The following is a 25,395-nucleotide window of genomic DNA, read 5'->3' as shown; positions in this document are numbered from 1 at the left end:
TATATATATATATATATATATATATATATATATATATATATATATATATATATATATATATATATATTTCTTCATTTCTTCAGTATATTTCTTCAGTTTGCATCCTCATTTGTGTGCTTCATCAGCATGTGTTCACAGCCACTGATAAAGTGAAGAAAAAGTATTCTTGGGGTATTTAACAACTTAGATAACATCATCTCAAGGTTGGTAATATCCAATGGGAATATCCCTCAACTCTGTTAGCTCAGTTGTAGTGTATTTACACACAAGTGACTGCATTTTCCTGTAACTTGGAGTCTACCAAGCCATCAAGAGTGCTTGAAAAAACAATCGTACATTCATACATAATTACAAAAACAGTGGCTTTCTTGACAGTGTAATGTGAACAAATAGAACAAGTTTTACGTCAAAACTCTGGATTGTATGCAGGGACCAGCTTGGAACCCTTCATGTGTTTTACGATAGTCTATCAACTATTGACAGCTTGTTTCACATAGGGAGGTTGAACTTTCTGTCTTAATGGTTAAAGCAGCACTAGAGTGCAGGTAAAAAACCTATCAGCTTTGAGGGAGAAGATTGTTTTTGCTCTTCTATTGACTAGGATTAACAGGAACCTTATTCACCAAGTTCAATCTCAACCTCAATTAGTGACACCCATCTGATTGCTGTCCACAGAACGAAACTGAAAGCTCATAAGATTCAGGATTCCCACCCCTGCCCAAAGCTAACTACAGATAACGAAATAACAATGACTATACCTATTGAGCAATGCCAGCAGGTTAAAGAGGTTTTTCAAGCAGAGATACTGGTTTTCCAACCACTTGACCAGATCACATTTCATTTGATTCTCAGATCAAACATCCATAACACAAAACCATGAACCCCCCCCTTCTGTTAAGTGTAGGCGATCAGATTTGGTCCAAAAACATTCACATGCATTTTAAGTGGAGTATTTGACCATATAAAATAAAGTCTGGCAGCAGAACAAGTTGGGATTAGTGAACTATTGTTCACTAGTGTCTGTGTTAAAATGCTGGAACATCTCCAGCTTCATCTGCTGAGAAAAGATAGATATGAAAAAAGACATGTTAAAATAAAAGGACCTGTGCACCTTTGCAACAGAAATGCTGACTCCAACAAAAGTGGCATCCTCACTTTTGTGACAAAAAATAACCCAATATACTGATTGTTGAGGAACAGGGTGAGACTTGGCACAAAACAAGGAACTGGTCAAATGTTTAAAAATATGGCAAAGTGGACATGAAGGGTCTTTGCACAGTGTCTTGCTGTCATAACTTCGTGTTGCTCTTATTGTCAGCGAAGTCTGGAGCTGATCCTCTCCAGGCCTTGTAGACCAGAAACAGACCCATCACCAGTGCCCAGGTACGCACTGGCGACAGGAAGAAAGCCAATGACCCATAGGTCTCTAGGAGGAAGTAGCAGGAATAGGCCTGCCAGATGAGGAGGAGCAGCATGGCCAGATGAACGACCAGAGTCCGCCAGCGGCATCCCGGCCGGCAGAAGTGTGAGCGGAAGGAGCAGCCATGGCATCGCTGATGAAGACTCCAGCAGAGGTAACAAGTCAGAGGCATGTTAAAGAAGACCAACTGTAGAGGAAAAAGAGAGAATCTCAGGATAGAATATTCACTTTTAGCAAGCGAGTGACAGCTGGACAGTGGAACACACTCATGGGTTCCAGGTGGAGAGAGCCCTCAACAAACCTGGATTAAAGTCTTCTGTGGTTCAAAACTGGTCAAATAAATTTGCATTCATCAAACATATATACACACATATATTATTAGGCAGTGCAGTAATGCTACATTTTTGTTTCATATACAGTTGACATTTATATATTATTTGTAAACATTTTCAAGAGCTAATAACTCTATTAGTCTATCTGTATGAACTTGGAGTATGAACTGAAGGTTCAAACAGACGGATGTTTTAATCTTCTCATTTGTCACCATTCTTACCTGTATAATGCCCACTACATAGGTCAGACTACCCTCTAGAAAATGCCCATCCACAAACACACCAAAAGCAAAGCAGGCTCCAGTGTGGCCATCAATCACCTCCCCAATGAACCAAGGACCTGCAATCAACCAGATAAAACAAGTTCACTCTATACACTAATAGCAAGACAGTATTCACAATAACGTTGATGTAATAAAATCTTGTATCTCCAAATGTTACTTTAAAAATTACAAAAGTTAAACTTTGTACTAACCATGGATATGCAAAATTTTCAAATAGCATGACAACAACAATAATAATAATATGAATAAGTAAATAAAGATTTTGATAGCAATGAGTATGCTGCAGGTTGTACATACTGTATATTGTACTGTATAGATCTGTTACATGCAGTGTGTGCTCACTATACAGCACAGCTTTTTAAGCTTCAGAGATGGTGACATTTGCAATACTTTCTTCAAAAACTTACCTAATGCTGTACATATATTAAACAGCAGCAGGGTGTAGTAGAAGATATTAATCTTGCTGATGAGTTGTAGGGAAATGCAAGCTTGAGAAAACAGCCCTAAGAGTACAAAGAATATGTGGTTGGTCAGAATGTTAGGACCCATTCAGTTGAGGTTATGATGATCATTTGGCAACCTATCATTTTTACCATGTCTCCTTTGAGTTGCCCCTCGGGCAGATGGCACTCGCTTGAATCTGAAGGCCACAAGGGCACCCACGTTCAGCAACACAGCAGCCACAAAAGCAATGCGTGCCTATGAACACACAGACATGCACAGAAGTCAGACAGCCATCTATGGTCTTCATTCTAAATCTGTGTTCACTCAATTGCCCTTCCTTACCAGGATGTAGTGGTCAGTGAGCAGGATGAAAGACTGCAGGAAGCCGAAGCTGGGTGTCAGATCTTCCTGCAGTGTGAAATGCTGCTCTCGCACTTTGGAGCGACCTGCTGAGTCCTTGCGCACATACACACAGGAGGGAGAGATGTATTCATAAAGAACAGAGATATGATACAATTGCTGTGCAAATGCTGCTTTTTTCCAATCTGTATTTTAGTTCTTCACACTGTACTGCTTTCTGGCATAAAACATACAGTATGTATAGCAAGATCAGTAAGCATGTCATTACCATAAGAGTATGTTCCACTAACATGTTTCAACTGAAACCTCTGTATTTCCTCTATAGACAATCAGATGGCATATTCTTGGTGCAGCCTTCCTTTACCTCCACTTTGACCCTGATGGTATGCAGTCCTGTGGTGTAGAGAGATGGATCCCAGGGCAGCACATACAGAGGCCCGCCCACAGACACTGCTTTCCCCAGGGTCTGTCCATCCACGCTCACATACACTGCTGTGATCGGTGATGCTGAGAAGACCAGCATCCTGTAGAAGACATACACACACACACACAAAAAAAAAATCAGCACTTAGCACCCAACCCTTCAATTAGAGAAACAGTTCCTTGCCATAGGTAAATAAGACAACATGCAGGGAAGAATAATGAAAATAAACAATATGTATGGACAGGGCAGATGGGGGAAAATCATGAGGGGCTTAAAGGCTCAAGAAGACACACACAGAGGAGACACCTGATGTGTGTAGAGCTGTGGATGCGGCCCAGTGGCTCCACTCCCGGGTGCAAGTATTGTGCATCTTTGGGGTTGGTGATGACCACCACTGGCCAGTCCTCAAACGTCAGGTCCGAAAAGCTCAAGAGATCATGGTCAAAGGCCAGCACCCTGTACCTGATCACAGGAACAACACAAAAATGTGACTTCAGTCAAAACTGTTTCCCTAAATAATAAAATATAATATCATCCAATTATTTCCTTTTTCCACTCAGCTCTGTTGCTTTTACCTGCGGTTGTCCATCCAGTCTCCCAGCTCCAGCTCCAGCATGCCTCCTGGGTGTCTGCTGTGGAGGACAGGCATCATGCCACCCAGTGTGTGTAGGTGTCCACACAGGTACACCACTGCTGAGCTGCAAAGACCAACCAACACAACAGGACATGAAATGAAGCCAAACCAACACAAAAGGACATTAATTCAAGCCCAACCAACTGTACAATTAATGTGACCTAATGAATTATTTCTTCATCTCATTGTGTATTTCCGTTTTGATCTCTGTACTCCCAGAGTGAAAGCCGTGTTTGTATATCCAGCATTAAGTTGGACACTTTCAGTATTAGCGTTGGGCTCCGGCAGGGTTGTGCCCTGTCTCCACTCCTGTTCGTGATATTCATACAGGGTGTCAAGGCGCAACAAGGTCAGGAGGGCATTATGTGTGGAGGCCGGAGGGTGGCGTCTCTGCTATTTGCAGATGATGTTGTTCTTTTGGCGGAATCACATGGTTGCCTCCAGCGCTAACTGGAGCGGTTTGCAGCTGAGTGTGAAGCGGTTGCTAAGCGTATTAGCACCTCCAAATCTGAGTCCATGGTCTAGGAAAAGGGTGGCATGCCCACTCCAGATAAGGGCAAAGGACTTTCCCCAGGTGGAGGAGTTTAAGTATCTCAGGGTCTTGTTCACGAGTGATGGGAAGAGGGATTGTGAGATCGGCCGCACGCTGGGACAGGCAGCAACAGTTATGTGGTCACTGTACTGGACTGCAGTGGTGAAGACAGAGCTGAGCCATAAGGCAAAGCTCTCTGTTTACCGGTCGGTCTACATCCTGACCCTCACCTATGGTCATGAGCTGTGGGTAATGACCGAAAGAATGAGATCATGAATACAAGTGGCGGAAATGATCTTTCTTCGCAGGGTGGCGGGCTACACTCTATTTGATAGGGTGAGGAGCTCGGCCAACTGGGAGGAGCTTGGAGTAGAGTCGCTACTCCTTCGCATTGAGAGGAGCCAGCTGAGGTGGTTCGGGCATCTGATTCGGATGCCCTCTGGACACCTCCCGGTGGGGGTGTACCAGGCACGGCCTACCGGATTAAGGCCCTGAGGTCATCCTAGGACCCGCTGGAGGGATTACATCTCCAAGTTGGCCTGGGAGCGGCTTGGGGTCCCTGGGAATGACCTGGAGGAAGTTGCAGGGGAGAGTGTCATCTGGGATTCTCTGCTCTCCCAGCGGCTATAGCGACCCTATCTGGATTAAGCAGTCGATGATGATGATGATGATGATTCTGTATTTCCTCTTAGTATTTCTAAAACTATGCTCACAGTACCAGCCTGAAGTGGCACAAATCCAATTATGTGTGAACCCACAAATCTGATCTTTTTCAATTAAATCTGAGCCACTATCATGTCATATTAGATCAGATACATATATAATTTGTGGCCATGCACTTTAATGATGAAGATGTGTTTTTTCCCCACTAAGCCTGCAAAATCATTCAGTGTTAATGTGGCAGCAGCATCTAACCTCATCAAGGCCCTGACTCCAGGGAAAGGGGAGATGATGGTGGAGGTTGTGTAGTGTCCAAACCAGACAGTCTGGTTGCTGTTGTAGCTCTCCTCCCTGAAGGTGGCCAATGTGTCCATTTGACTCTGTGGGCAACAATAATAAATTAGACAGTGATAAATAAACTTTAAAGTGATGTACAGACATAACTATTTGGACTGTAATTCACTGTAAATACACATACCTGATTAAGTATTCCAAAGAAGTTGTAAGGACGCTTAGGTCCAGGGCTGAGAGTGGCATCTGCACAGATAAACGAATAGTTCCCAAAGGGAGTACTGTGTACATAGTGGAAGGAGCCAACCTTCTGGGTAGCAGAATACTTCCTAAACACCCGAAAACAAAACAAACAAACGAAAAAAAATACATACACATAACAGCTATGTTTATTTTAATACCTGATAGACTATTTAGCACTCCTAAAAATGGATTTTTGTATTGTTTTCGAGTACTCTGGATCCTCTTCAGTGTCTACTTGTGCACTTACAGTTGGCATACTGTAGCTGGTAAATAACTCAGCTAATTTCCATTCTATTACAGACTACATAATCATTTACATTAGAACTTAAATATCCAATTTAATGTAAGCAAATTAATGTATCCATTTAGGTTTCTGGAAATGACAGATTAGTAAGGTTTACATTATAAAAGCACCAAACCTGCACAAACCTGTAGTAGTTGTTCATACTGTCCAGAGATATGATATTGAATGCATCTAAGGAGATATGAAAAGAGAATATAGGTGGTGATTGCGTTTTTCACAAAACAGAGGACAACTGTGATTAAATAAAAAGAGAGCTTTTGCCTGGAAGCTAATGCAGCACCAATTACAAGGTCCAAGAGAATTAGTACAAATACAGTAGACAAGTTGAGGTATCACAGCTGCACTCATGAGAGCTGTCTACGAATTTTTAGTTCTTATCTACATATCATGCATCACAAAAATGTCTTAAAATATTGTGATTTTATATTTTTGCGATACTGCCAATCTGTACAATCCACTTGTACACAAAATGCTCACATGTAGCACATAATCAGATACAGACAGGAATTTTACTTGAACATTCTAGACTGGAGAGGTTGTACATTTGTAACCAATTCACTTATCACAGTTGCAAACAAGAAACATACAGCTCTAATCAGTGCTGGGCTCCATTTCAAGTCATTAACATGCCTGGTAAATAGAGAATATCAAGATGTGTCCTTAAATTGTTTTGATACTGACAGATGGTTGATAGGGATGACTCACTATACTAGACCTAAATAAACAGCAGAGACTACAAAAGAAGGTGATGCAGCTCCAAGGCTTCCTTTAAACATTCAACACATTGTTGTTTTTTTTTATCTACATATAAATAATATTTTTCTTGTCTAAACAACCGACTATCACATCTAACCAGGTTGGATCAGACACAACATAGTTCAACATACTCATTATCATTTGTTGGTGGCACCATCAATAGTAAGGTTACATCATACACGAAGAAGAACTTAAACCAAGAAAATGATCTCATCTAAACAAATCAGTCTGATCTTCTAACAAAGGGTTTAAGCACCCTGCCGTCATAATACAAAACAATCTACCATGTCCGGGGACGACCTTTGTGGTAATGTCACTGATAGTACTGTGAAAAAGAGAGAGGTACTCACCATGGTTTCCACGAATGTCAATCCATTTAGTGTGTTCCAGGACTCGTGATCTTTTCAGGATGTTGTGATAGGCCTGCCACTCCACCTCATGTTGAAGTGAGCCGACTTTATTCTCAGTCTTTGCATCTGTTAGGTCCCCTGGTAAATAATATGAAACAAACAGGTTCAAAAACTCTTACAATTGCGCTGATCACATACAAGCTGATGTGCAAGGAAGTAGCATGGATGCTCTGTAAAAAACTCAGCCTGTCACAATCACGAAATTTTACTTGCCATATGAATAATAGAAATTAAAAATTCAAATTAGATTTGTTCATTGTTTAAAACTATTTAAGTACAAGCCTAAACTGCCCATATAGGATGCTTTGCTATCTTGCTACCTGGCTGTTGATACTTAACAGACACAGCTCCAGCTCAAATAAACAAACAGTACTAACCGCCACCCTGTAAAAGAGTTCTAATAGCTGTCATAAGTTAGAGCATTTGTTGGTCCCTATTGTGTCTTAATAAATGTGTTTATTTACATATAATGTATGAATACAGCCTGTTAACATTAACAGCAATGATAGCATGTGTAAACAGTATATTAAGTACCACAACGGAAAAAGGTTAAATTTCTCCTTGACATCCAAACTAAAATGCAATATTTGCTTTTGCAAAAAATGCATCTGCCTCAACTCAACTGATGGAAATGCATCCAACTCATCTTCCATATATTGTGACATTAATATATGATTGTGAAAGCAAACGAGTGAAAACTAATCAGTCTGTTATTGGCAATTCACTCAAATAACTGCAATCAAGTGATTATGTAAGAATTGTGACAGACCTACTAATCACTCTGTCCATGTCTACTACTGATACAAATGTTGACCTAAATTATAAATTAGCAATGATCTGCCATTTTATAATAAATATCATTATTGTCAACTATGGTACAAATGCCAACTAACTAATACACAAATTGACAATTACACAACAATGATTTCAGAGTGTATCCATAAAAGAAAGAACCCAAATTTTGCAGATTCCTAATGCAAAACTTTCAGGGCAGATTTCCTGACCTAAACCTAAGCCTAGACAATTGTGAATCGCCAGTGAAAGGAAAACGTTCTAGAAACAAAGGTTTTGATACAGTGGGTAAACCATGTTAAAATTTTGCCAAAACATTTTGTTCTCTTCTCAGCCCATATTCCCTCTTTCAAATTCGCTGTTTTTGTAAAATAAAATAAATAACACATTGAAAATATCTTCCAAAACAGCCTTTAGCCTGCCCATTAATGTTTAACTTACAAGGAGCGTTCCATACTGCCTTTTAAATGAGACAACACAGGACAGCCAATTAGATCAGATGTCTTTCACATACATCAGTCTTAGGCCTAATCATATTCCACCCCTTGCCCCTACCACTTAGCCCGTAGCTAAGGGTTTTGCACATTCACATCTAGGGTTAGGGTGTCCCAATTCTTGTCGAGATAGGGGGTGGGGCAAAGTGTTAGGGCTACAAGACCCTCCAAATGGAGGTTTTTCAGAAACTCACTCCAAACGGAGAGTTATGAGAAAAAAAGGAAAACTGGCAAGACGGCTGTGAGAGAAACCAAAGAAACTCACAAATGTGTTTTCTCAGTTAAAAATACCATAACCACTGTATTATCTTAATGTCGTTTCAATGTATTATGGTCATTTTCTTCATAACAAACATAAAAATCGCTAACAGCATGCTAATGTCTCGGTAGCTAGCGAGTTAACTTTCCCGCTCCACCTTACATAGTCCAGCAGTTCTGATGCCTGAAGAGCCAGAATGTAACTGCTGCACTGTTTAAGCTGGAACAGGGAAATTCAAACAAGAAGCCGGTGAATAGCTGGTTTCAGCTTCCTATCACTGAAGAATTATCGGTGGGCGGGAATAAATAACTGTCTTACATCCTCTCTTTGAAAACATACAATGCCCTAAATGTAAATAAAGCCCAGCAGTGAGGTTGCTGACCTTTTCCCATCTCTGCAATCACTGAAGACATGCTGGTTCGCCTGCAGACCTGCAGACCAGCACTAGCACCTGTTAATGAAGTCTTTTTTTTTTTTTTTTTTTTAATTTGAGGGTGGTTCCATTTGTAGGGCAAGATTTCAACCACTACCCCTCGTAACTCAGCTCCAAAGGGTTAGGGTGACGCTTAAAGCCAGGGGTAGGGGCAAAAAGAAGAAATGGACAAACAACTTGCTTCAGCCTAAATGATGAAGTGAGGTTGAGAAATAGTTATGTAAAAATATATTTCGACTGTTTTTGTACATAAAGACAGGGAACTGAGGGGAAAAGACTAAAATATAGTAAAAATATGTTGCATAAGCCCTCTAACACCACAGTTTAGTCCAGGCCTTGGCTTAAACCAAGTCCACTAAACTGTCCCCTCTAGCTTACTCACCTGTAACCAGCACAAGGGCCGGTTTGATCACCTCAATAATAGTGTGAGTGCAGAATCTTTCGAAGTCCGGCACACGTTTTGGATCATGGAAGCGACTGATATGAATATCTGAGACCTGCACAAAACAGCAACACATACACAGTCAAAAGCGTGATCAGTCTTTATATTCGCTCTCTACGCAGACGGGCGCATTCTACTCGCTCTCTACGCAGACGGGCGCATTGTACTCGCTCTCTACGCAGACGGGCGCATTCTATTCGCTCTCTACGCAGACGCAGACACAGACGGGCGCATTCTATTCGCTCTCTACGCAGATGCAGACGCACGCATTCTATTCGCTCTCTACGCAGACGGGCGCATTCTACTCGCTCTCTACGCAGACGGGCACATTCTACTCTCTCTCTACGCAGACGGGCACATTCTACTCGCTCTCTACGCAGACGGGCGCATTCAATTCGCTCTCTACGCAGACGGGCGCATTCTATTCGCTCTCTACGCAGACGCAGACGGGCGCATTCTATTCGCTCTCTACGCAGACGAGTGCATTCTACTCGCTCTCTACGCAGACGTGCGCATTCTATTCGCTCTCTACGCAGACGTGCGCATTCTATTCGCTCTCTACGCAGACGGGCGCATTCTATTCGCTCTCTATGCAGGCGGGCGAATTCTATTCGCTCTCTACGCAGACGCAGACGGGCGCATTCTATTCACTCTCTACGCAGACGGGCGCATTCTATTCGCTCTCTACGCAGACGGGCGCATTCTATTCGCTCTCTACGCAGACGGGCGAATTCTATTCGCTCTCTACGCAGACGCAGACGGGCGCATTCTATTCGCTCTCTACGCAGACGGGCGCATTCTATTCGCTCTCTACGCAGACGGGCGCATTCTATTCGATCTCTATACAGACGTGCACATTCTATTCGCTCTCTATACAGACGGGCACATTCTATTCGCTCTCTACACAGATTCTATTCGCTCTCTACGCAGATGCAGATGGTCGCATTCTATTCGCTCTCTACGCAGACGCAGATGGGCGCATTCTATTCGCGCTCTACGCAGACGCAGATGGGCGCATTCTATTCGCGCTCTACGCAGACGCAGATGGGCGCATTCTATTCGCTCTCTACGCAGACGCAGGCGGGCGCATTCTATTCGCTCTCTACGCAGACGGGCGCATTCTATTCGCTCTCTACGCAGACGGGCGCATTTTATTCGATCTCTACGCAGACGCAGACGGGCGCATTCTATTCGCTCTCTACGCAGACGGGCGCATTCTATTCGCTCTCTACGCAGACGGGCGCATTCTATTCGCTCTCTAAGCAGACGGGCGCATTCTATTCGCTCTCTACGCAGACGGGCGCATTCTATTCGCTCTCTACGCAGACGGGCGCATTCTATTCGCTCTCTACGCAGACGCAGATGGGCGCATTCTATTCGCTCTCTACGCAGACGCAGATGGGCGCATTCTATTCGCTCTCTACGCAGACGCAGACGGGCGCATTCTATTCGCTCTCTACGCAGACGCAGACGGGCGCATTCTATTCACTCTCTACGCAGATGGGCACATTCTATTCGCTCTCTACGCAGACGCAGATGGGCGCATTCTGGTCGCTCTCTACGCAGACGCAGACAGGCGCATTCTATTCGCTCTCTACGCAGACGCAGGCGGGCGCATTCTATTCGCTCTCTACGCAGACGCAGGCGGGCGCATTCTATTCGCTCTCTATGCAGACGGGCGCATTCTATTCGCTCTCTACGCAGACGGGCGCATTCTATTCGCTCTCTACGCAGACGCAGACGGGCGCATTCTATTCGCTCTCTACGCAGACAGGCGCATTCTATTCGCTCTCTACACAGACGGGCGCATTCTATTCGCGCTCTACGCAGACGGGCGCATTCTATTCGATCTCTACGCAGACGGGCGCATTCTATTCGATCTCTACGCAGACGTGCACATTCTATTCCATCTCTACGCAGACGTGCACATTCTATTCGCTCTCTATGCAGACGGGCACATTCTATTCGCTCTCTACGCAGACGGGCACATTCTATTCGCTCTCTATACAGACGTGCACATTCTATTCGCTCTCTATACAGACGGGCACATTCTATTCGCTCTACACAGATTCTATTCGCTCTCTACGCAGACGGGCGCATTCTGTTCGCTCTCTACGCAGACGCAGACGGGCGCATTCTATTCGCGCTCTACGCAGACGCAGATGGGCGCATTCTATTCGCGCTCTACGCAGACGCAGATGGGCGCATTCTATTCGCTCTCTACGCAGACGGGCGCATTCTATTCGCTCTCTACGCAGACGCAGACGGGCGCATTCTATTCGCTCTCTACGCAGATGCAGACGGGCGCATTCTATTCGCTCTCTACGCAGACGGGCGCATTCTATTCGCTCTCTACGCAGACGGGCGCATTCTATTCGCTCTCTACGCAGACGGGCGCATTCTATTCGCTCTCTACGCAGACGGGCACATTCTATTCGCTCTACACAGATTCTATTCGCTCTCTACGCAGACGGGCGCATTCTGTTCGCTCTCTACGCAGACGCAGATGGGCGCATTCTATTCGCGCTCTACGCAGACGGGCGCATTCTATTCGCTCTCTACGCAGACGGGCGCATTCTATTCGCTCTCTACGCAGACGCAGACGGGCGCATTCTATTCGCTCTCTACGCAGACGCAGACGGGCGCATTCTATTCGCTCTCTACGCAGACGGGCGCATTCTATTCGCTCTCTACGCAGACGGGCGCATTCTATTCGCTCTCTACGCAGACGGGCGCATTCTATTCGCTCTCTACGCAGACGGGCGCATTCTATTCGCTCTCTACGTAGACGGGCGCATTCTATTCGCTCTCTACGCAGACGGGCGCATTCTATTCGCTCTCTACGCAGACGGGCGCATTCTATTCGCTCTCTACGCAGACGGGCGAATTCTATTCGCTCTCTACGCAGACGCAGACGGGCGCATTCTATTCGCTCTCTACGCAGACAGGCGCATTCTATTCGCTCTCTACGCAGACGGGCGCATTCTATTCGCTCTCTACGCAGACGGGCGCATTCTATTCGCTCTCTACGCAGACGGGCGCATTCTATTCGATCTCTATACAGACGTGCACATTCTATTCGCTCTCTATACAGACGGGCACATTCTATTCGCTCTCTACACAGATTCTATTCGCTCTCTACGCAGACGCAGATGGGCGCATTCTATTCGCTCTCTACGCAGACGCAGATGGGCGCATTCTATTCGCGCTCTACGCAGACGCAGATGGGCGCATTCTATTCGCGCTCTACGCAGACGCAGATGGGCGCATTCTATTCGCTCTCTACGCAGACGCAGGCGGGCGCATTCTATTCGCTCTCTACGCAGACGGGCGCATTCTATTCGCTCTCTACGCAGACGGGCGCATTCTATTCGCTCTCTACGCAGACGGGCACATTCTATTCGCTCTACACAGATTCTATTCGCTCTCTACGCAGACGGGCGCATTCTGTTCGCTCTCTACGCAGACGCAGATGGGCGCATTCTATTCGCGCTCTACGCAGACGCAGATGGGCGCATTCTATTCGCGCTCTACGCAGACGGGCGCATTCTATTCGCTCTCTACGCAGACGGGCGCATTCTATTCGCTCTCTACGCAGACGCAGACGGGCGCATTCTATTCGCTCTCTACGCAGATGCAGACGGGCGCATTCTATTCGCTCTCTACGCAGATGCAGACGGGCGCATTCTATTCGCTCTCTACGCAGACGGGCGCATTCTATTCGCTCTCTACGCAGACGGGCGCATTCTATTCGCTCTCTACGCAGACGGGCGCATTCTATTCGCTCTCTACGCAGACGGGCGCATTCTATTCGCTCTCTACGCAGACGGGCGCATTCTATTCGCTCTCTACGTAGACGGGCGCATTCTATTCGCTCTCTACGCAGACGGGCGCATTCTATTCGCTCTCTACGCAGACGGGCGCATTCTATTCGCTCTCTACGCAGACGGGCGAATTCTATTCGCTCTCTACGCAGACGCAGACGGGCGCATTCTATTCGCTCTCTACGCAGACAGGCGCATTCTATTCGCTCTCTACGCAGACGGGCGCATTCTATTCGCTCTCTACGCAGACGGGCGCATTCTATTCGATCTCTATACAGACGTGCACATTCTATTCGCTCTCTATACAGACGGGCACATTCTATTCGCTCTCTACACAGATTCTATTCGCTCTCTACGCAGACGCAGATGGGCGCATTCTATTCGCTCTCTACGCAGACGCAGATGGGCGCATTCTATTCGCGCTCTACGCAGACGCAGATGGGCGCATTCTATTCGCGCTCTACGCAGACGCAGATGGGCGCATTCTATTCGCTCTCTACGCAGACGCAGGCGGGCGCATTCTATTCGCTCTCTACGCAGACGGGCGCATTCTATTCGCTCTCTACGCAGACGGGCGCATTCTATTCGATCTCTACGCAGACGCAGACGGGCGCATTCTATTCGCTCTCTACGCAGACGGGCGCATTCTATTCGCTCTCTACGCAGACGGGCGCATTCTATTCGCTCTCTACGCAGACGGGCGCATTCTATTCGCTCTCTAAGCAGACGGGCGCATTCTATTCGCTCTCTACGCAGACGGGCGCATTCTATTCGCTCTCTACGCAGACGGGCGCATTCTATTCGCTCTCTACGCAGACGCAGATGGGCGCATTCTATTCGCTCTCTACGCAGACGCAGATGGGCGCATTCTATTCGCTCTCTACGCAGACGCAGACGGGCGCATTCTATTCGCTCTCTATGCAGACGCAGACGGGCGCATTCTATTCACTCTCTACGCAGATGGGCGCATTCTATTCGCTCTCTACGCAGACGCAGATGGGCGCATTCTGGTCGCTCTCTACGCAGACGCAGACAGGCGCATTCTATTCGCTCTCTACGCAGACGCAGGCGGGCGCATTCTATTCGCTCTCTACGCAGACGCAGGCGGGCGCATTCTATTCGCTCTCTATGCAGACGGGCGCATTCTATTCGCTCTCTACGCAGACGGGCGCATTCTGTTCGCTCTCTACGCAGACGCAGATGGGCGCATTCTATTCGCGCTCTACGCAGACGCAGATGGGCGCATTCTATTCGCGCTCTACGCAGACGGGCGCATTCTATTCGCTCTCTACGCAGACGCAGATGGGCGCATTCTATTCGCTGTCTACGCAGATGCAGACGGGCGCATTCTATTCGCTCTCTACGTAGACGGGCGCATTCTATTCGCTCTCTACGCAGACGGGCGCATTCTATTCGCTCTCTACGCAGACGGGCGCATTCTATTCGCTCTCTAAGCAGACGGGCGCATTCTATTCGCTCTCTACGCAGACGCAGGCGGGCGCATTCTATTCGCTCTCTACGCAGACGGGCACATTCTATTCGCTCTCTACGCAGACGCAGACGGGCGCATTCTATTCGCTCTCTACGCAGACGCAGACGCGCGCATTCTATTCGCTCTCTACGCAGACGAGTGCATTCTACTCGCTCTCTACGCAGACGTGCGCATTCTATTCGCTCTCTACGCAGACGTGCGCATTCTATTCGCTCTCTACGCAGACGTGCGCATTCTATTCGCTCTCTACGCAGACGTGCGCATTCTATTCGCTCTCTACGCAGACGGGCGCATTCTATTCGCTCTCTACGCAGACGGGCGAATTCTATTCGCTCTCTACGCAGACGCAGACGGGCGCATTCTATTCGCTCTCTACGCAGACGGGCGCATTCTATTCGCTCTCTACGCAGAAGGGCGCATTCTATTCGATCTCTATACAGACGTGCACATTCTATTCGCTCTCTATACAGACGGGCACATTCTATTCGCTCTCTACACAGATTCTATTCGCTCTCTACGCAGACGCAGATGGGCGCATTCTATTCGCTCTCTACGCAGACGCAGATGGGTGCATTCTATTCGCGCTCTACGCAGACTCAGATGGGCGCATTCTATTCGCGCTCTACGCAGACGCAGATGGGCGCATTCTATTCGCTCTCTACGCAGATGCAGGCGGGCGCATTCTATTCGCTCTCTACGCAGACGGGCGCATTCTATTCGCTCTCTACGCAGACGGGCGCATTCTATTCGATCTCTACGCAGACGCAGACGGGCGCATTCTATTCGCTCTCTACGCAGACGGGCGCATTCTATTCGCTCTCTACGCAGACGGGCGCATTCTATTCGCTCTCTACGCAGACGGGCGCATTCTATTCGATCTCTACGCAGACGGGCGCATTCTATTCGCTCTCTACGCAGACGGGCGCATTCTATTCGCTCTCTAAGCAGACGGGCGCATTCTATTCGCTCTCTACGCAGACGGGCGCATTCTATTCGCTCTCTACGCAGACGGGCGCATTCTATTCGCTCTCTACGCAGACGCAGATGGGCGCATTCTATTCGCTCTCTACGCAGACGCAGATGGGCGCATTCTATTCGCTCTCTACGCAGACGCAGACGGGCGCATTCTATTCACTCTCTACGCAGATGGGCGCATTCTATTCGCTCTCTACGCAGACGCAGACGGGCGCATTCTGGTCGCTCTCTACGCAGACGCAGACAGGCGCATTCTATTCGCTCTCTACGCAGATGCAGGCGGGCGCATTCTATTCGCTCTCTACGCAGACGCAGGCGGGCGCATTCTATTCGCTCTCTATGCAGACGGGCGCATTCTATTCGCTCTCTACGCAGACGGGCGCATTCTATTCGCTCTCTACGCAGACGCAGACGGGCGCATTCTATTCGCTCTCTACGCAGACGTGCGCATTCTATTCGCTCTCTACGCAGACGGGCGCATTCTATTCGCTCTCTACGCAGACGGGCGCATTCTATTCGCTCTCTACGCAGACGGGCGCATTCTATTCGCTCTCTACGCAGACGGGCGCATTCTATTCGCTCTCTACGCAGACGGGCGCATTCTATTCGCTCTCTACGCAGACGCAGATGGGCGCATTCTATTCGCGCTCTACGCAGACGCAGATGGGCGCATTCTATTCGCGCTCTACGCAGACGCAGATGGGCGCATTCTATTCGCTCTCTACGCAGACGGGCGCATTCTATTCGCTCTCTACGCAGACGCAGATGGGCGCATTCTATTCGCGCTCTACGCAGACGCAGATGGGCGCATTCTATTCGCTCTCTACGCAGACGCAGACGGGCGCATTCTATTCGCTCTCTAGGCAGACGCAGACGGGCGCATTCTATTCGCTCTCTACGCAGACGGGCGCATTCTATTCGCTCTCTACGCAGGCGGGCGCATTCTATTCGCTCTCTACGCAGACGGGCGCATTCTATTCGCTCTCTACGCAGACGCAGACGGGCGCATTCTATTCGCTCTCTACGCAGACGCAGGCGGGCGCATTCTATTCGCTCTCTACGCAGACGGGCGCATTCTATTCGCTCTCTACGCAGACGGGCGCATTCTATTCGCTCTCTACGCAGACGGGCGCATTCTATTCGCTCTCTACGCAGACGGGCGCATTCTATTCGCTCTCTAAGCAGACGGGCGCATTCTATTCGCTCTCTACGCAGACGCAGATGGGCGCATTCTATACGCTCTCTACGCAGACGCAGATGGGCGCATTCTATTCGCTCTCTACGCAGACGGGCGCATTCTATTCGCTCTCTACGCAGACGCAGACGGGCGCATTCTATTCGCTCTCTACGCAGACGGGCGCATTCTATTCGCTCTCTACGCAGACGGGCGCATTCTATTCGCTTTCTACGCAGACGGGCGCATTCTATTCGCTCTCTACGCAGACGGGCGCATTCTATACGCTCTCTACGCAGACGCAGATGGGCGCATTCTATTCGCTCTCTACGCAGACGGGCGCATTCTATTCGCTCTCTACGCAGACGCAGACGGGCGCATTCTATTCGCTCTCTACGCAGACAGGCGCATTCTATTCGCTCTCTACGCAGACGCAGACGGGCGCATTCTATTCGATCTCTACGCAGACGCAGGCGGGCGCATTCTATTTGCTCGATACGCAGACGCAGGCGGGCGCATTCTATTCGCTCTCCACGCAGACGGGCGCATTCTATTCGCTCTCTAAGCAGACGGGCGCATTCTATTCGCTCTCTACGCAGACGGGCGCATTCTATTCGCTCTCTACGCAGACGGGCGCATTCTATTCGCTCTCTACGCAGACGCAGATGGGCCCATTCTATTCGCTCTCTACGCAGACGCAGACGGGCGCATTCTATTCGCTCTCTACGCAGACGCAGACGGGCGCATTCTATTCGCTCTCTACGCAGACGCAGACGGGCGCATTCTATTCGCTCTCTACGCAGATGGGCGCATTCTATTCGCTCTCTACGCAGACGCAGACGGGCGCATTCTATTCGCTCTCTACGCAGACGCAGACGGGCGCATTCTATTCGCTCTCTACGCAGACGCAGGCGGGCGCATTCTATTCGCTCTCTACGCAGACGGGCGCATTCTATTCGCTCTCTACGCAGACGCAGACGGGCGCATTCTATTCGCTCTCTACGCAGACGCAGACGGGCGCATTCTATTCGCTCTCTACGCAGACAGGCGCATTCTATTCGCTCTCTACGCAGACGGGCGCATTCTATTCGATCTCTACGCAGACGGGCGCATTCTATTCGATCTCTACGCAGACGTGCACATTCTATTCCATCTCTACGCAGACGTGCACATTCTATTCGCTCTCTATACAGACGGGCACATTCTATTCGCTCTCTACGCAGACGGGCACATTCTATTCGCTCTCTATACAGACGTGCACATTCTATTCGCTCTCTATACAGACGGGCACATTCTATTCGCTCTACACAGATTCTATTCGCTCTCTACGCAGACGGGCGCATTCTATTCGCTCTCTACGCAGACGCAGATGGGCGCATTCTATTCGCTCTCTACGCAGACGGGCGCATTCTATTCGCTCTCTACGCAGACGCAGATGGGCGCATTCTATTCGCGCTCTACGCAGACGCAGATGGGCGCATTCTATTCGCGCTCTACGCAGACGCAGACGGGCGCATTCTATTCGCTCTCTACGCAGACGCAGACGGGCGCATTCTATTCGCTCTCTACGCAGACAGGCGCATTCTATTCGCTCTCTACGCAGACGGGCGCATTCTATTCGCTCTCTACCCAGACGGGCGCATTCTATTCGATCTCTACGCAGACGGGCGCATTCTATTCGATCTCTACGCAGACGTGCACATTCTATTCCATCTCTACGCAGACGTGCACATTCTATTCGCTCTCTATACAGACGGGCACATTCTATTCGCTCTCTACGCAGACGGGCACATTCTATTCGTTCTCTATACAGACGTGCACATTCTATTCGCTCTCTATACAGACGGGCACATTCTATTCGCTCTACACAGATTCTATTCGCTCTCTACGCAGACGGGCGCATTCTATTCGCTCTCTACACAGACGCAGATGGGCGCATTCTATTCGCTCTCTACGCAGACGGGCGCATTCTATTAGCTCTCTACGCAGACGCAGATGGGCGCATTCTATTCGCGCTCTACGCAGACGCAGATGGGCGCATTCTATTCGCGCTCTACGCAGACGCAGACGGGCGCATTCTATTCGCTCTCTACGCAGACGCAGGCGGGCGCATTCTATTCGCTCTCTACGCAGACGGGCGCATTCTATTCGCTCTCTACGCAGATGGGCGCATTCTATTCGCTCTCTAAGCAGACGGGCGCATTCTATTCGCTCTCTACGCAGATGCAGACGGGCGCATTCTATTCGCTCTCTACGCAGACGGGCGCATTCTATTCGCTCTCTACGCAGACGGGCGCATTCTATTCGCTCTCTAAGCAGACGGGCGCATTCTATTCGCTCTCTACGCAGATGCAGACGGGCGCATTCTATTCGCTCTCTACGCAGACGGGCGCATTCTATTCGCTCTCTACGCAGACGGGCGCATTCTATTCGCTCTCTAAGCAGACGGGCGCATTCTATTCGCTCTCTACGCAGACGGGCGCATTCTATTCGCTCTCTAAGCAGACGGGCGCATTCTATTCGCTCTCTACGCAGACGGGCGCATTCTATTCGCTCTCTACGCAGATGCAGACGGGCGCATTCTATTCGCTCTCTACGCAGACGGGCGCATTCTATTCGCTCTCTACGCAGACGGGCGCATTCTATTCGCTCTCTAAGCAGACGGGCGCATTCTATTCGCTCTCTACGCAGACGGGCGCATTCTATTCGCTCTCTACGCAGACGGGCGCATTCTATTCGCTCTCTAAGCAGACGGGCGCATTCTATTCGCTCTCTACGCAGACGGGCGCATTCTATTCGCTCTCTACGCAGACGGGCGCATTCTATTCGCTCTCTACGCAGACGGGCGCATTCTATTCGCTCTCTAAGCAGACGGGCGCATTCTATTCGCTCTCTACGCAGACGGGCGCATTCTATTCGCTCTCTAAGCAGACGGGCGCATTCTATTCGCTCTCTACGCAGACGGGCGCATTCTATTCGCTCTCTACGCAGACGGGCGCATTCTATTCGCTCTCTAAGCAGACGGGCGCATTCTATTCGCTCTCTACGCAGACGGGCGCATTCTATTCGCTCTCTACGCAGACGCAGACGGGCGCATTCTATTCGCTCTCTAAGCAGACGGGCGCATTCTATTCGCTTTCTACGCAGACGCAGATGGGCGCATTCTATTCGCTCTCTACGCAGACGCAGACGGGCGCATTCTATTCGCTCTCTACGCAGACGGGCGCATTCTATTCGCTCTCTATACAGACGGGCACATTCTATTCGCTCTCTACGCAGACGGGCACATTCTATTCGCTCTCTATACAGACGTGCACATTCTATTCGCTCTCTATACAGACGGGCACATTCTATTCGCTCTACACAGATTCTATTCGCTCTCTACGCAGACGGGCGCATTCTATTCGCTCTCTACGCAGACGCAGATGGGCGCATTCTATTCGCTCTCTACGCAGACGGGCGCATTCTATTCGCTCTCTACGCAGACGCAGATGGGCGCATTCTATTCGCGCTCTACGCAGACGCAGATGGGCGCATTCTATTCGCGCTCTACGCAGACGCAGACGGGCGCATTCTATTCGCGCTCTACGCAGACGCAGACGGGCGCATTCTATTCGCTCTCTACGCAGACGCAGACGGGCGCATTCTATTCGCTCTCTACGCAGACGGGCGCATGCTATTCGCTCTCTACGCAGATGGGCGCATTCTATTCGCTCTCTAAGCAGACGGGCGCATTCTATTCGCTCTCTACGCAGATGCAGACGGGCGCATTCTATTCGCTCTCTACGCAGACGGGCGCATTCTATTCGCTCTCTACGCAGACGGGCGCATTCTATTCGCTCTCTAAGCAGACGGGCGCATTCTATTCGCTCTCTACGCAGATGCAGACGGGCGCATTCTATTCGCTCTCTACGCAGACGGGCGCATTCTATTCGCTCTCTACGCAGACGGGCGCATTCTATTCGCTCTCTAAGCAGACGGGCGCATTCTATTCGCTCTCTACGCAGACGGGCGCATTCTATTCGCTCTCTAAGCAGACGGGCGCATTCTATTCGCTTTCTACGCAGACGCAGATGGGCGCATTCTATTCGCTCTCTACGCAGACGCAGATGGGCGCATTCTATTCGCTCTCTACGCAGACGGGCGCATTCTATTCGCTCTCTACGCAGACGGGCGCATTCTATTCGCTCTCTAAGCAGACGGGCGCATTCTATTCGCTCTCTACGCAGACGGGCGCATTCTATTCGCTCTCTACGCAGACGGGCGCATTCTATTCGCTCTCTACGCAGACGGGCGCATTCTATTCGCTCTCTACGCAGACGGGCGCATTCTATTCGCTCTCTAAGCAGACGGGCGCATTCTATTCGCTCTCTAAGCAGACGGGCGCATTCTATTCGCTCTCTACGCAGATGCAGACGGGCGCATTCTATTCGCTCTCTACGCAGACGGGCGCATTCTATTCGCTCTCTACGCAGACGGGCGCATTCTATTCGCTCTCTAAGCAGACGGGCGCATTCTATTCGCTCTCTACGCAGACGGGCGCATTCTATTCGCTCTCTAAGCAGACGGGCGCATTCTATTCGCTTTCTACGCAGACGCAGATGGGCGCATTCTATTCGCTCTCTACGCAGACGCAGATGGGCGCATTCTATTCGCTCTCTACGCAGACGCAGACGGGCGCATTCTATTCGCTCTCTACGCAGACGGGCGCATTCTATTCGCTCTCTACGCAGACGGGCGCATTCTATTCGCTCTCTACGCAGACGGGCGCATTCTATTCGCTCTCTAAGCAGACGGGCGCATTCTATTCGCTCTCTACGCAGACGGGCGCATTCTATTCGCTCTCTACGCAGACGGGCGCATTCTATTCGCTCTCTAAGCAGACGGGCGCATTCTATTCGCTCTCTACGCAGACGGGCGCATTCTATTCGCTCTCTACGCAGACGGGCGCATTCTATTCGCTCTCTAAGCAGACGGGCGCATTCTATTCGCTCTCTACGCAGACGCAGATGGGCGCATTCTATTCGCACTCTACGCAGACGGGCGCATTCTATTCGCTCTCTACGCAGACGGGCGCATTCTATTCGCTCTCTACGCAGACGCAGACGGGCGCATTCTATTCGCTCTCTACGCAGACGCAGACGGGCGCATTCTATTCGCTCTCTACGCAGACGGGCGCATTCTATTCGCTCTCTACGCAGACGGGCGCATTCTATTCGCTCTCTACGCAGACGGGCGCATTCTATTCGCTCTCTACGCAGACGGGCGCATTCTATTCGCTCTCTACGCAGACGGGCGAATTCTATTCGCTCTCTAAGCAGACGGGCGCATTCTATTCGCTCTCTACGCAGACGGGCGCATTCTATTCGCTCTCTACGCAGACGGGCGCATTCTATTCGCTCTCTAAGCAGACGGGCGCATTCTATTCGCTCTCTACGCAGACGCAGATGGGCGCATTCTATTCGCTCTCTACGCAGACGGGCGCATTCTATTCGCTCTCTACGCAGACGGGCGCATTCTATTCGCTCTCTACGCAGACGCAGACGGGCGCATTCTATTCGCTCTCTACGCAGACGCAGACGGGCGCATTCTATTCGCTCTCTACGCAGACGGGCGCATTCTATTCGCTCTCTACGCAGACGGGCGCATTCTATTCGCTCTCTACGCAGACGGGCGCATTCTATTCGCTCTCTAAGCAGACGGGCGCATTCTATTCGCTCTCTACGCAGACGCAGATGGGCGCATTCTATTCGCTCTCTACGCAGACGGGCGCATTCTATTCGCTCTCTACGCAGACGGGCGCATTCTATTCGCTCTCTACGCAGACGGGCGCATTCTATTCGCTCTCTAAGCAGACGGGCGCATTCTATTCGCTCTCTAAGCAGACGGGCGCATTCTATTCGCTCTCTACGCAGACGCAGATGGGCGCATTCTATTCGCTCTCTACGCAGACGGGCGCATTCTATTCGCTCTCTATGCAGACGGGCGCATTCTATTCGCTCTCTACGCAGACGGGCGCATTCTATTCGCTCTCTACGCAGACGGGCGCATTCTATTCGCTCTCTAAGCAGACGGGCGCATTCTATTCGCTTTCTACGCAGACGCAGATGGGCGCATTCTATTCGCTCTCTACGCAGACGCAGACGGGCGCATTCTATTCGCTCTCTACGCAGACGCAGACGGGCGCATTCTATTCGCTCTCTACGCAGACGGGCGCATTCTATTCGCTCTCTACGCAGACGGGCGCATTCTATTCGCTCTCTACGCAGACGGGCGCATTCTATTCGCTCTCTACGCAGACGCAGACGGGCGCATTCTATTCGCTCTCTACGCAGACGGGCGCATTCTATTCGCTCTCTACGCAGACGGGCGCATTCTATTCGCTCTCTACGCAGACGGGCGCATTCTATTCGCTCTCTACGCAGACGCAGATGGGCGCATTCTATTCGCTCTCTACGCAGACGCAGATGGGCGCATTCTATTCGCTCTCTACGCAGACGGGCGCATTCTATTCGCTCTCTACGCAGACGGGCGCATTCTATTCGCTCTCTACGCAGACGGGCGCATTCTATTCGCTCTCTAAGCAGACGGGCGCATTCTATTCGCTCTCTACGCAGACGCAGATGGGCGCATTCTATTCGCTCTCTACGCAGACGGGCGCATTCTATTCGCTCTCTACGCAGACGCAGACGGGCGCATTCTATTCGCTCTCTACGCAGACGGGCGCATTCTATTCGCTCTCTACGCAGACGGGCGCATTCTATTCGCTCTCTAAGCAGACGGGCGCATTCTATTCGCTCTCTACGCAGACGGGCGCATTCTATTCGCTCTCTACGCAGACGCTAATGTTAGAGTAAGGTACGTTAAAGCGCTAAATGTTTACAGTGCATTATGTCTAGCTTTAACAACACATTGACGTTGTGGCCTTTGGCACTCTCACTTCCTCGCTCATCACCACATTCCCTGATCTGACAGTCTCAGACGTGTCTGGTCAACGAGCTGGTCTGTCAGTACGGAGGTCCGCTCACCTGCACAAACCAGAAGATGTTCTCCAGCTCGCCACCGGGAAGAGGAGGCTCGCTCTTCCTCTGACTCTGCTCGCCTTCAGGTGCCTCTAAACTCCGTTTGGGGTGCCAGGTGGTGTCATAGCTGTCCAACAGCCATGAAGTAAGGCACGCTAGCACTAAGCCGGCCGCCACCAGCAGAGTGAACAGCCTAAGCATCCTGACAGGAACAGAGTTACGGCTAACGAGGCGGAAATGTCAGATCTCTACAAAGAAAATCACTGACATGTACCGTTCATGGCACCGCTGGCCGGGGCCTTTGTACTCCGGTACTGACGGAGCGTCATGGGAAATCCTGACCACCTAACCCTCCACCGAGAGGAAAGCAGAGTGAGGGGGGAGTGAAGAGGGAGTGAGGCGGGCTGTAATAGGGCGAACCGGCGCGCTGTCATCACTGCCTGCGACACACACTTCCGCCTCGTTGTAGTTTTAGAGCGAGGCCAGAGATCCTCCACAGACGAGAGGCTCCACTCTCACCCATCCAGCAAACCACGTACAGGTTTTAATCCTCTTTTTAAATCAGCGCCTTCAGTTTGAACAAGTAATAATGTCATTTGGCCTCAGTGTAAAATGACGTCTAAATCCTAAATCTAAAAAGTCGTGACTTTTCCCGACTCTTTCCGACTTTAAAAAGAGTATTTTTAATAGCATGAATTCAATTTTAGCAGCGCTAATTCTATTTTCACAATAAATAAATAAATAAATAAATTCTGACGTGTGAAAGTTATAATTATTCTAATTGTTCTTAGTATTAAAAATGATTATTATACAATAATAAATGTATTTTTACATGTAAAGTTGTAGTTCTTACATGTAAAAATATTCATTTATTTTTTTACATGAAATAATGGAATTTACACAGGAAGCATATTTTACCAGCACATTTCGTATTTGTTAAAAAATTACCTCACAATACGAAACTTTAAATTAGAAGCTTTTTACTTCTAATGCCAGGACTTGCTAATTAATTTGATCATTTTTTAAATTTTATTAATCAATCATCAAAAAGACTTGAGCCATAAATTCAAAACAGGTCACTGGAAGATCGACATGTTAGACACTAAAACTAGATAGACAGATAGATAGATAGATAGATAGATAGATAGATAGATAGATAGATAGATAGATAGATAGATAGATGGATGGATGGATGGATGGATGGATGGATGGATGGATGGATGGATGGATAAGGGTCTTCTTTAATCAACGTCAGAAACTAAAATGGATGGCCGTAGACGCAGCAGCTGCGCAAATGTTGCCCAACTACATTCACACCAGATTAGCCCTGTACAGTTAACTAGGGTTTAGTAGACGACTAGGACTTGAGTATTAAAGTATAACAACAGCAAATA

At 49.1% G+C, this 25,395-nt stretch overlaps 1 protein-coding gene across 1 annotated transcript; it reads right to left on the bottom strand.

The window, feature by feature from the left end:
• Nucleotides 1-74: 74 nt before the first annotated feature.
• Nucleotides 75-24,202, bottom strand: tmem62 (transmembrane protein 62). Its single transcript, XM_017694367.2, has 14 exons — nt 24,008-24,202; nt 9,455-9,569; nt 7,035-7,172; nt 6,054-6,099; nt 5,569-5,710; nt 5,346-5,470; nt 3,840-3,962; nt 3,571-3,726; nt 3,205-3,364; nt 2,823-2,936; nt 2,630-2,735; nt 2,444-2,539; nt 1,974-2,092; nt 75-1,607 (listed from the first exon to the last, which is right to left on the bottom strand). The coding sequence occupies exons 1-14, from the start codon at nt 24,200-24,202 to the stop codon at nt 1,290-1,292; spliced, it is 1,953 nt and encodes a 650-aa protein (XP_017549856.1). The 3' UTR covers nt 75-1,289.
• Nucleotides 24,203-25,395: the final 1,193 nt, after the last annotated feature.

The sequence above is a fragment of the Pygocentrus nattereri genome, chromosome 10 (genome assembly GCF_015220715.1).
Source record: "Pygocentrus nattereri isolate fPygNat1 chromosome 10, fPygNat1.pri, whole genome shotgun sequence".
NCBI lineage: Eukaryota > Metazoa > Chordata > Actinopteri > Characiformes > Serrasalmidae > Pygocentrus > Pygocentrus nattereri.
Note: the sequence above shows the minus strand (reverse complement) of the source record. Positions and strands in the feature narration are given on the sequence as shown.

Bases quoted from the DNA above. Each gene is read 5' to 3' on its own strand.
- tmem62 (XM_017694367.2), bottom strand. From the start codon at position 24,202: ATGCTTAGGCTGTTCACTCTGCTGGTGGCGGCCGGCTTAGTGCTAGCG. The intron at 9,570-24,007 runs GTGAGCGGACCT...TGTTTTGTGCAG, and splicing joins ACATCTTCTGGTTTGTGCAG to GTCTCAGATATTCATATCAG. The intron at 3,365-3,570 runs GTGTCTCCTCTG...TGTCTTCTACAG, and splicing joins CACAGCTCTACACACATCAG to GATGCTGGTCTTCTCAGCAT.